Raw genomic sequence first — 13,314 nt, forward strand, 5'->3', positions numbered from 1 at the left:
CTGTGGTTCTTCAAAGAATTTTTTCAACCCTAAGTAATCTGCATTCCCAAAATTGAGTCTTCCTTGCCTGTGTGATTCATTCTTTGGCCCCATTTTTTCATCCTCCAGCTGAAATTCAATTGTTACATGGTTACTTTTTCCAATGGGACAAAGGAAGTTCAAGCTGATGATGTTTGTCTCTTTGGTTATTAACAGATCAAATCTTGTGGGAATGTCATCACCTCTTACCTGAGCCACTTCCTTTACCCACCGAGTCATTGTATTCGCCATTGCTATATACAACAAGGTATTTCTCCTTGGAATCTGCTTAGGTGCTTGCTTACCATTCCTCCCAATTGACCTCACTGCAATTAAAATCTCTAATAAGGATTAAATTACCACTTTGTTCAATAATTTTCTGTAGGAGAAGAGTTGTGTCCAATAACATGTCTTGATATTCAGCTTCATTCCAAGCTCTTGTGGAGGGGACTTATGTCACCAGGAAGTCTTCTATTCTGTCCTTGAGTTCTAATTTTCATTTGTATTGCCTTCACTCAGATTTAATTTTTCCACTTTAATATCACCTCTCACAACAAACGCGAGGTGTATCTATTGTTTCCCAACTGTTGATCAAACTTTGTTTTTTTTTAGTTTGGTCTCCTAAATACAAAATATCAGGCTCATTTACCCTTAAGTCATTTATCTCCAACCTGGCAGTTTCCTTGTGGTGTTTCCTATGTAATACTTTTTTTTAAGAAACCTCACATTCTGATCGATAACTCAAAAAAAAAAAAAAAAATCTTCTGTCTTCATTTCGTTTTGGCTTTGGTTTCATCTAATAGCTTCTATGTCTTTGCTCATTCCTCTTCATTAGCATCTTTCCTAATCCAAATATTTTTTTTTTTACTTTTTCTCTCATGCTACTTTTAAAGAGTTGTTGATTACTTCATTTGCCATGGTTTGCAACTTGAAATTTATTTTTATTGGGCGTGTGCCATTCCTCAAACACTGACATAACCTATACGTGTTATCGGTCTGGTCTGTTACATCTGAGACTTTCCCTAGAATCATAGAGGTAATTTCCCAAACCTTTTGCATTTCCTGTTCCTGGTGTAACTTTCACAAGGTGTTGTGATCTTCTCCCAAGCCAAAGAGTATGATTCATCTAATTTTGTTAACTACATCTCTGTACTTGGGTGCAAGTGTAGCAGGAAAAGGTGGAGTGAAGGTGGAGGTAGAATGTAGATTGAGAGAAGCGAGTAAATGCCTTGGTGGATTAAAGAGTGTAATGAGGAATAGACATTTAGGAATGGATGCGAAGAGGAGACTGTATGAAGCAGTGATTGTGCCAACAGCACTGTATGGGGCAGAAACGTGGAACATAAGAGAAGAAGAGAGGAGTTTGAATGTGTTTGAGATGAGGTGGCTGAGAAGTATGGTGGGGGTTACTAGGCTAGAGTGAGAAATGAGGAGGAGAACAGGGGTGAAAAAGGAGCTGGGAGATAGGGTTGATGAAAGAATATTAGGATGGTTTGGACACATGGAAAGAATGAGTGAAGAAAGACTAGTAAAAGAGGTATGGAAGGCAGATGTGGAGGGAGTGAACATGAGGGGACGTCCTAGGATGAGGTGGATGGATGGGGTGAAGGGGGCTTTGGGGAAGAGGGGAATGTCTGTTGAGGAAGGAAGGGAGAGGACGGAAGACAGAGGTGAGTGGAGAATGGTTGTATATGGATGATGTGATTGCATGAGGAGGAATGGGCGGGGGGGTGGGGTAGTATGTGTGAGTAAATTTTGACGCAGCCCGAAGGGATTTCTCCCCGTCCTCTCCTTATATGCAAGGGGGGACGGAGAGGGGGGGTCGCCAATTAAATGAAGCGGCCTTGCTGTGGATGTGCTGTGTCTTGCGACACTGCTTCTGACCCAGGGCGGTGGGCAAGGTGCAGGGATGACCCGTCATCCAGGAGATGCTCAGATGAGAGGGAGGGTGGGAGGGGTGTGGAGTGTATTTAGGGATGAAATGGGTGGGAGTGTTTTTATGCCTTTCCCTTTTTGGCTACCTCCCTTGAAAGGGGGAAAAAGCCTTGGTATATGTATGTATGTACATCTCTGGCAAGAGATTCCCTTTTTTTTTATATATATATAACCTTCACTGTTATTTTTTCTAGGCTATCTCTTCTCTTTTGCTCCATGATCTCAAAAGTTACTGTATCTCCCCTACCCTCATTTGCTGTTGGACTATCTTCGCCTTTTTCCATGGTGTTGGGCTGATTTTTTCTCTCGGTTGATAAGTTTCCTTTTCTTTTCTCAGTCTATCAATCTCTGTTGAACCTGATTTGTTTTCTTTTTTTGCTCAAGTTATCACTCCAGATCATGCAATCTAATGTCATGGGAATAAATTCAATTTCTAAATAATTTCAACTCTGTTAGAATTTTACTGACCTCAATGAAATAGTATCCAACTTGATTTTTTATTCCCAGTACGTCATAAATAAAGTTTGACAATGGACTTCAAAACCTGTCATTATTAGTGTAAATGCAAAAAAAAAAAAAACAATACTTTGTAGTGTGAACAAACTAAGATTAATTTTGATCTTTTGTTTCCTATCATGAGTGACTTCAGAGATGAAAAAACACTACTTTTCCTCCCTGACTCTCCAAAAGTTGGAACCAGTAATGTTTTGCCTCAGCTGTGACCATGAATAGTATACTTCCTCTGCAGTCCATTCAGTAGGCAAGTATTTTCATCTGGCTTTGCCTGTTCAAGACAAATCTAGTAGCATCACATTGCCTCGTGTGATTCACCATGGTCTTGGATCATGTATTGGACTCATGATCAACAGCTATTTCCCTCCTGGAAGAGAGCTCAGAACTCATGTATGCTATAACCTTACACGCAGCGCAGCGATACTGAAATTATTTCAGCCCTGGGCGGGATTTGAACCTGGACTGCCGTAGTGGGTGGGGAACTCTATCAACTGCACCATTGAGTCGTATATTTACTTGTATCTTACAGGAAGGGGAGCTATGCTCATGGTGTCCCATCTTTATATCTCATAGTGTCTAGTTTGCCCTTCAATTCATGTATGGTTTTTGTACACACTATTGTTTTGTCCAGTTTGTTCCAGATGTCTACTACTCTATGTAGATTTTTTTTTTTTTTTTTTTTTTTTTTTTTTTCTCCATGACCTCTTGTGTTTCTCTTGCCCCAAGTAAGTCCTCTCTATCAAGGACTTCTGTGCCTTTCATAATTCATCTTTTTTTCTTTGTTCCAAAGTCAGTAGTTTCTAATTTAGCCAGTCTCTCCTCGTATGACAGATTTGAAAGTGCTGGGGCCATTTTCATGGTTGTTTTCTGGATTCTTTCAATTTTCTTTATATTCTTTTTGGTACTGGATGACCATAGTGTTGCAGCATACTCTCATCTATGCATTATTAGTGTGACTAATATTTTTTTAACCATTTTTTCATCTAAATAGGTAAAGCCACTTTTATTGATCTTAGCAAGTTGTAGGATTCTTCAATGATTTTGTATATTTGTTTATCAAAAGACACATCATTTGAGATAATTACTCCAAGGTCTTTTTCGGATCCTACTTTCTTCACTTTCTTTGTTCCAATTGTATATTGTCCTGATATTCTTTTTTTTTTTTTTACTTTTTCTGAATGCCATTATGCTACATTTCTTAATGTTGAAGTCTACTTCCCACTTTTGACTCCATTTCTAAATCTTGTTTAGGTCTATCTGTAGTGATTCATAATCCATTTTTGGTATTTACCTAGTTGTAGCTTACGGGAAGGGGAGTTATGTTCGTGGTGTCCTGTCTTTGTATCTCTCCATATCTAGTTTGCTCTTAAATTCTTGTATTGTTATTGCACACACTGTTGTTTTGTCTGATATGTTCCATACATCCACCACACTGTGGGGAAAGCTGTTCTTTTTCACGTCTCTTCTATAACTGTTCATTTTGAGCTTTCCATGTCCTCTTGTGTTTCTCGTATCCCAATTTAGCAAGTCTCTAGGACTTCCATGCCTTTCATAATTCTGTAAATGGTCAACAAGTCACCACTTTCTCTTCTTTGTTCCAGAGTTGGTAACTCCAATTTTAACAATCTTTCTTCATATGAGAGTTTTGATAGTGTTGGAGCCATCTTCATAGTTGATCTCTGGATTTTCTTAATCTATTATTCTTTTTTGTACTGGGTGACCATAGTGTTGCTGCATACTCCAATTTAGGCCGTATCACTGTGACAGTATTTTCTTTACCATTTCTTCATCCAAGTAAGTAAAATCCACTTTTATTGATCTTAGCAAGTTATAGGTTTCACTGACAATTTTGTTTTTACAGGTATGTTTGTATGGGGACATCTTTTGTGATGATCACTCCCAGGTCTTTTTCACATCCCTCTTTCTTTACTTCTTATCTTCTTATTCACCAATTTTATATTGTCCTGATATCCTTTTTTTACTTTTTCTAAATTCTATTATGCTGCATTTTTTAATGTTGAATTCCACTTTCCACTTCTGACTCCAATCCCAAACCCTGCTTAGATCTTTCTGTAGTAAGTCACAGTCTGTTTCAGTACTCACTTTCTTTAACAATTTTGCATCATCTGCAAAGAAGCTCATGTAACATTCCACACCCTTGTCCATGTCATTTACATAAATGGCAAACATTATTGGAGCCAACACTGATCCTTGTGGGACTCCACTAATTACCTCTTCCCAAGTAGAAGTCTTATCTCTGAGCACTACCCTCATTTTTCTTCCATGCAAAAAGTCCTCCATCCATTTCAATAGTTTACCTTGTATCCCTCCTATGATTTCCAGTTTTCTTGATAGTTTTTTGTGAGGGAATTTATCAAAAGCTTTTTGTAGATCTAGGAAAGCACAATCTGCCCATTCATCCATTTCTTGTATTATATCTAGTAGTCTTGAGTAAAAACAGATCAAATTAGTGATACATGATCTTCCCCGTCTCAATCCAAATTGTCTCTGACTCAGTATATTGTTATCCCTCAGATGTTTTGTCCATCTGCTTTTTATAATTTTTTCATAGATGTATTTACCTAGTTGTACCTAGTTGTATTTTACGGGAAGAGAGCTGTGCTCGTAGTGACCCACTTTTGTATCTTTCAATATCCAGTTTGATCTTAAATTCTTGTATAGTTTTTGCACTCACTGTTTCCTCATTCAATTTGTTTCTGATATCTACCACTCTGTGCGGGAAGCTATTCTTTTTCAGATCTCTTCTGTAACTATCCTTTTTAAGTTTCTTTTCATGTCCTCTTATTTTTCTTTTATCCCACTTTAATAAATCATCTCTATCAAGGACTTCCATCCCTTTCATAAGTCTGTAGATGGTTAGTAGAGCTCCTCTTTCTCTTCTTTGTTCCAGGGTTGGTAGTTTCAGTTTGGCCAATCTTTGTTCATATGTCAATTTAGAGTGTTGGTGCCATCTTTGTCATTGCTCTTTGAGTTCTTTCTAATTTCTTTATGTGCTTTTTAGTACTGGATGTCCATAGTTTTGCAGCATACTCCAATCTTGGTCTTATCGATGTAACTAATATTTTCTTTACCATTTCTTCATCCAAGTAGTCAAAGGCCACTTTTATTGATCTTAGTAAATTCAAAGTTTTTCTGACTATTCTGTTGATATGTTTGTCTGGTGCCATGTCATTGCTGGTAGCTACTCCTAGGTCCCTTTCCGAGTTGACTTATTTAACTTTCTTTGTACCAATTTTATATTGTCCCAATATTGTATTTTTACTTCTTCCAAATTCCATTATACTACATTTCTTAATGTTGAAGTTCACTTTACACTTTTGACTCCATTCCCAGACTTTGTCCAGGACTTTTTGTAGTGATTTACAATCTTCCTCTGTACTTACTCTCTTTATTAGTTAAGCATCATCTGCAAAGAAGTTCATATAACATTCCACACCTTCATCCATGTCATTTATGTATATGGTAAACATTATCAGAACCAGTACAGAACCTTGTGGGACTCCACTTACCCTATCATTTCTTCCCTGGTTGAGCTCTTGTCTCTAAGTACCACCCTCATTTTTCTCCTGTTCAGGAAATCTTTTATCCATTCCAATAACTTTTCTTGTACTTCACCTCTTGTTTCAATTTTTCTTAGTAGCTTTTTGTGTGGTAATTTATCAAATGCTTTTTGTAAATCTAAGAAGACACAATCTGCCCATCCATCCCTTTCTTGTATTTCTATTAGCCTAGAGTAAAAGCAAATCAAGTTTGTGTGTGTATGTGTGTGTAAGGTTGTAGCATTATCCATAGATTGGGCCATATATGAGCAATGAGATCTCATCCAAGGGGATAATAATTGTCAATCCACAAGTCCAACTTATGATCTAAGACCATGGGGAAGCACATACACTCACAAAGAGGTGATATGGTTACATTATTGAGGTCACTAAAGGGGATAGATTACATTGAGAGAAGAAATCTCTTGATTAAGGATGAGGGGGCTTTTAGAGGTCATGGGAACAAATTAACCACTTCAGTACGAGTCAAATTCTCATGTGCAGCATCGGCTGCCATGTGTACAGTTCACCACACTACTCGCATTATAAAATATAAAGTTATTACCGTATTACTCATTCTCTTTTACTCTGAGTAATAATAAACACAGAAAACATGATCAAACCAATTCTCAGAATCTGGAGATAACTCATGAACAACTTCAAAAAATTATATATAATCAAGATGCTGACACTGGCATCTTCATGTACCCAACTTGCGCCTCATGATGCCTACAGTGGCATTATCGTACCAAAGTGGTTATTAAGAAAGACCACATGTCTAAAGGATGTAAGGATATGCAGTTTTCCATATAGACACATACATTCTTGGGATAGCGTAGAAAGTGATATAGCCCAAGCTTGAACAATACATGAATTCAAATCTAAATATGATAATGGGAAATCAAGGATATAAATTATGTGGGAACTGTTCATGAATTTGAGGCTAGGTATTAATCAAAATTGGAGAGTAGGAGATGGGACCAAACGAGTGCTACTCCTTTCCTGTATACTACAATTAGGCAGATACACAGTCTATATCTCTCTGTCTCTCCCTCTCTCTTTCTCTATCTCTTTCTCCCTCTCTCTCCATCTCTCTCTTCCCTTGTCTCTTTCTCTGTTTCTGTCTCTCCCTCTCTCTCTCTCCCCCCCTCTCTCTCTCTCCCCCTCTCTCTCCCCCCCTCTCTCTCTCTCTCTCTCTTTCTCTGTCTCCCTCCCCCCTCTCTCTCTTCCTCTCTTCTTTGGAGCTCTTATTGTTTAGAAGTTGCAGATATTCCATGCTGTGTAAGCTATTTCAAAATGTTATGAGTAACTTTATAATTTTGAAAAATTCTGTGTACAGGTATCATGGCAGAAGCTACAGTACGATGTAGGATGTGTCGACATCTTGTTCTGAAGACTAGTGAGCATCCAGTCACCAATGGTCATGGAGAACAACTTAATTCTGGTTGGTAACATGTTTGTTCAGTATGGTGTTTACATCCATCAGTACTGCTATGTTGGATCAGAATCATACAAGACTGATAGCCTATATTGGAAAAAATTATGTATTTACCTAGTTGTATTTTACGGGACAAGAGCTATGCTTGTAGTGACTCATTTTCGTATCTCTCCACATCCAGTTTATTCTTAAAATCATGTATAGTTTTGGCACTCACTATTTCTCCATTTAGTTTGTTCCAGACATCAATCACTCTATATGGGAAGCTATTCTTTTTCAGGTCTCTTCTGTAACTGTCCTTCTTTAGCTTCTTTTTATGTCCTCTTATTTCTCTTCTGTCCCATTTTAATAAGTCGTCTCTATCGAGAATTTCCATCCCTTTCATAATTCTGTAAATGGTCAACAAATCACCTCTTTCTCTTCTCTGTTCCAGTGTTGATAGATGTAATTTCTCCAATCTTTGTTCGTATGTCATAGTTGATAGTGCAGGTGCCATTTTTGTCACTGCTCTTTGGATTCTTTCTAATTTAATGTTCTTTTTTGTGCTAGGTGCCCATAGTGTTGTAGGTCTTATTAGTGTAACCTCTATTTTCTTCAGCATTTCTTCATCCATGTAGTCGAAGGCCACTTTCATTGATCTTAATAAGTTAAAAGTCTCTCCAAATGATTTATTGACATGTTTATCAGGTGTCAAGTCACTTGAGATGATCAATCCCAGGTCCCTTTCTGAATCTACTTTTTTGACTTCCTTGTTTCCAATTCTATATTGACCCGATATTCTATTTTTGCTTTTTCCAAATTCCATGATGCATTTCTTAATATTGAAGTTCATTTCACATCTCTGACTCCATTCCCATATTTTGTCCAGGTTTTCTTGTAGTGATCTGCAATCTTCTTCTGTGCTAACTCTATTGAGTAATTTGGCATCATCGACAAAGAAGTTCATGTAATAATTCACTTCCTCATCCATTTCATTTATATACAGACACTCCTCTACTTACATTCATTCATTTTACGTTTTTTTGATTTGACGTTTGAACTGACGGTAAAAAAAAAATTGTGAAAAAAAAAATTTTTGAGTGAATTTTTTAGTTTACCGCGCTCTCCGTAGTTAAAACGATACTTGCACAAGACGCTGCATCCATTGTTTACATTGCGCAGACGACAAACTGAACATGCCTTGCCTCCTCCTCCTCCCCCTCCTCCTCCACCATCTCAATTTATGTTGCTTGAATTTAATCTATTTGAAATTAATGTTATTATTTTACAATGTTATGTGTTTAATTAATGATTTAGGGGTGTTTTATAAGATACGGTAATAGAATTTACCGATGTATAGTACAGTAACAACTTACGTTCATTTTCAACTTACGTTCGGCAGTTCGGAATGTAACTAAAACGTAAGTTGAGGAGCGTCTGTATATGGCAAACATTAAAGGAGCCAATATGGAGCTTTGCAGGATGCCACTCTTTATATCTTCCCAGTTCGAATTTTTGTCTCTAAGTACCACTCATTTTTCTCCCATTTAAGAAATCCTTCATCCATTCCAGTAGCTTACCTTGTATTCCTCCTATTATTTCAATTTTTCTTATTCATTTTTTATGTGGTACTTTATCAATAGCCTTCTGCAAGTCCAAGAAGGTACAATCTGTCCAGCCATCTCTTTCTTGTATTATCTCAATTAATCTCGAGTAAAAGCATATTAAGTTTGTGGTACACGATCTTCCACGTCTAAAGCCAAATTGTTTGGGGTTTACTATTTTATTTTCTTCCAAGTGTTTGGTCCATTTGTTTCAGATAACTTTTTCACATATTTTTGCTACTGTGCTTGTCAGGGATATTGGTCTGAAGTTTGTAGGATCTTTGTTTCCTCCTTTATATACTGGTACTATGTTTGCATCTTTCCAATCTTGCTGTACCTTTGTCTGTCAGTTTGTCTATACAGTCTTTCAGTGTCCAATTTGCAATTCCATTTGGTCCATGTGATTTCCTAATATCTAGGTTTTTTTAATTGGTCTCTTATTTCTTTCTGTGTTACCTTTATTTCTTTCATTTTGGGGGATCTTGTTATCCATCTTCCCAAATTTGTGAGCTCTCAATGTAAAAACAGACCTGAAATGTCTGATCATAACTTCTGCTATTTCTGTGTCATTTATATATTCTTTATCTCCATGCAGTTTTACTATTTCGTGTTTATCCTTTAATTTATCATTTATACCTTACCATCGTGCCATATCCTCTTGGACTTCGGCAATCATGGAGTGCCACCGTTCACGGTCCCTAGTTACTTGTAACATCTGTGCTGGTTTGAGTTGTTTTCCCGTCGCCCTCATCAGCCCGTCCATATACTTCTCCCTCTGCTTTCCTCTTGCTCTCCTTCCCTCCACCATTCCCGTCATCACCACCTCTTCCAACCCTTCCCTCTGCATTATATGTCCTAAGAATCGCAACTGTCTTTTCCTTATTGTTGTCATCAATTCCCTATCTGTCTCCATTTCTCTCAATACTTCTTCATTTGTTTTCTTCGCTGTCCATGGTACTCTTAATACTCGTCTCCATATCCACATTTCTGCTGCTTCTAAGTTTTCCTGCAATTTTTTGCTGATTGTCCACGCTTCTGAACCGTATAATAGTGTTGACCATATAAATGTTTGAACTGTTCTTCTCCTTATATCTTTAGACATTTTCTTGTTTGTTAAAACCCCTTTCATTTTCTGAAACATGCTTTTAGCTATCGCTATCCTTGATTTTATTTCTTTTTCACATCTACAGTCTTCTGTCAATACGCTTCCCAGGTACGAAAATTTGGTTACTTGTTCTATTCTTCTCCCTGCTATTTGTACTTGCACTCTTGGTGGATCTGTTTTACTGGCCACTAGTATTTTAGTTTTCCCCATATTTACATTTAAACCTTTCTCCTCACTAGCTCTTACGGTTACATTCAATAGATGTTGCAGTTTTTCTTCTGAGTCAGCCACCAATATCTGCATATCAGCATATCTGATATGATTTATATTATATCCTCCAATTTTAAGCCCTTCCATTCCCTCTAATTCCCTAAGGATCATCTCCCCATATAAATTAAATAAATCTGGAGACATAACATAGCCTTGACACACTCCCCTCATTATAGCTTGAAATTCTGTTCTTTTTCCCCGTACCCTCACTGCTGCTCTTTGCTTCCAATACAAATTTCTGATGATACTCATGTCTTTGTTATTTATATCCACTCTTTCCAAAATATTTATCAAATCCTCATGTCTTCCCCTATCAAATGCCTTCTCATAGTCAACAAACCAAAGATATACATTATGTTGTTTTTCTATCATCCTCTCCATAATTGTTCTTATTATAAAAATTGCATTTGCTGTTCCTTTCCCTTCTATGAAACCAAATTGCTCCCATGAAACTTGTTCTCTCACTTTATTTCTTATTCTATTTAAAACTATCCTTAATATAATTTTGGTTATTTGACTCATGATACTGACTGTGCGATGTTTACTACATTCCATTGTTCCATTTATCTTTGGTAGTGGTATAAAAATCGAGTTACACATATGTTCCGTAATTGTACCCTTTTCATAAATTTGGTTTATTAGACTAGTGAGTTTTCTTATTGCAAAATCCCCTAATGCGTCTAACATTTCAATCATCATACTATCCTCACCCATGGCTTTCCCTTTTTTCATTTTCTTCATTACAAATTTTGCTTCCTATTCCATTATTTCTTCCCCATCTAGATATCTATAATTTTCTTCTTCTCCTTCTTGTCTGTCTTCCTCAAATAGGTCCCTTACATACTCCTCCCATCTATGTTTAATATCCTCCTCGTCCTTTAAAACCTTTCCTTCTCTATCTATGATTGCCCCCCATTACTCCCCTTTCTCTTGGTAATTTCTCTGATCTTATCATACATCATTTTAGAATCCCTTTTTTTCAAGGTCCTCAATTTCCTTACATTGTTCATCAAGCCAACTCTCCTTGGCATCTATACACTTCTTTTTTATTTGTTTATTAAGTTCTCTATATTCATTTCCACCCCTATTTTTAGCTTCTCTTCCCTTATCTATTAGTTCGAATATTTCCTCTGTTATCCATTTGTTTTTCCTTCTCTTTTTAGGAAGTACCTTTTTATTTCCCTCTTTTATTGCTTCACATAACCTTTGCCACTGAAACCCTGGATCATTTACATCCCCTTCTTCTCGCAGCACTTCATATTTATTTTCAACTTTAACCAAATACCTGTTTCAAGTCTTCGTCCTTTCTCAACACACTTACTTCTCTTCTCGGTTTCCCCATCTCCTTTCTTAATTTCTTCAATTTTATTCTAATATCTGCAACAATCTGCTCCTGGGTATGTTTTTACCTTTATCACTGCATTTCTAAATCTTCTGTTGATAGTAAAATAGTCTATTTGATTTCTTGCTGTATCTCCTGGTACCTTCCATGTCCATAGCCTTCGCAGATGTTGCCTAAACCACGTATTCATTACTATTTGTTGATGTCCTATGCACCAGCTTATCCATCTTTCTCCCCTGTCATTGCTCTCTCCTAACCCAAATGGCCCCACAACCTCTTCTTCTCCACCTGAACCCACTTTTGCATTAACATCACCCATAACTATCTTAACCTCTTGATTTCCACATTGTTCAATTGCTTGATCTAACTTGTCATAGAAATCATCCACTATCCTTTCCTCTGCTTCTGCTGTGGGAGCATACATATGTCAAAAGGTTTTCCCCTGAGTTTTACCAAGAGCAATCTGTCTGACACTGCCCAGAATCCCTTCATAGTACTAGCAACCTTTTTGTTCATCATTATTCCTACCCCTTTTTCTGCTCCTTCTCCTCCAGAATATACAAATACTCCATGCTCATTTTTCACCTCTCCCACTCCTGGCCACCTAACCTCACTAAGCCCCATAACATCTATCTTCATTCTGTTCATTTCTCTCCATACCCCATAATATTTCCCCGCTTGGTGCAATGTTCGGACATTCCACGTAGCCATTCTCAACTTCTTTCTGGAAAAAGACTCCCATTCACGCTGTTCACTTCATTTACTCTTTGGTTTTGCTCCATAGTTAATCTTGGATAAATACGTAGTAAGGGCTCCAATCCTTTTCTACGGTGACTGGCCGATTGCCATTTACATGCCTGGTTCGCCCTAGATGTGTCACCCATCTTGCTATCACACCAAACTCACCAAAGTCCTCTGACAAGTAGAGTACATATACTGAGCTTGCTGTTCTAGTCTTCATCTAGTAGAGCTGGCACTGCTCCATGCCATAGTGTGTGGCCGCTGTCCTAGACTAACAGCTACTTGGAGCCACAAGTGAGAGTTGGGGTGAAAGATGCTGACCAAGTGTGCGAAGCCATCCCTTAGGATGCGGCTGCTTCCTACCCTAGGTGCTACAGCTCCAACCCCAACCCCCTACACTCCTTATCATTTATATACCTGTAAAAGAGTTTAGGTTGATCCTTACATTTGTCTGTAATATCTTTTTCATAATTTCTTTTTTCTTTCTTGTGTATATTCAAATATTCGTTCCTAAGTTTATATATGTTTGCCATTTGGATGTTTTTTTTTGTCTCTTTTCCATCTTTTCCAGATATAATCTCGTTTTGATTCTTCTTTGGTACATATTTATCAATTCCTTCTTTGTACTTTTCTTTGAATATGTTCCATTTGTCTTCTATCTTTATTTCCTCTTTGGAGAATTTATCCCAGTTTGTTTTGGAATTTTTTTCTTAGTTTTACAAAATCCGTTTTGTTGTACATTAATCTTCCTTCCTACCTACATTGTTTTGTTCTTTTAATTCAAACTCTATTAGTATATGGTCACTCTT

The 13,314-nt window shown here is 37.3% G+C and overlaps 1 protein-coding gene across 1 annotated transcript in view; it reads left to right on the forward strand.

Moving 5' to 3' along the window:
- Positions 1-267: 267 nt before the first annotated feature.
- The window catches only part of LOC143037439 (E3 ubiquitin-protein ligase RNF180-like), a 138,239-nt gene continuing 125,192 nt past the window's right edge, over positions 268-13,314 (forward strand). Inside the window, exons 1-2 of the mRNA XM_076205660.1 lie at positions 268-286; positions 7,366-7,470. Coding sequence (XP_076061775.1) covers positions 7,371-7,470 — 100 coding nt within the window. The 5' untranslated portion in view covers positions 268-286; positions 7,366-7,370. The remainder of the gene's footprint in view (positions 287-7,365; positions 7,471-13,314) is intronic.

The sequence above is a fragment of the Oratosquilla oratoria genome, chromosome 22, assembly GCF_046742065.1.
Source record: "Oratosquilla oratoria isolate Oo_2021 chromosome 22, ASM4674206v1, whole genome shotgun sequence".
Classification (NCBI taxonomy): Eukaryota; Metazoa; Arthropoda; class Malacostraca; order Stomatopoda; family Squillidae; genus Oratosquilla; species Oratosquilla oratoria.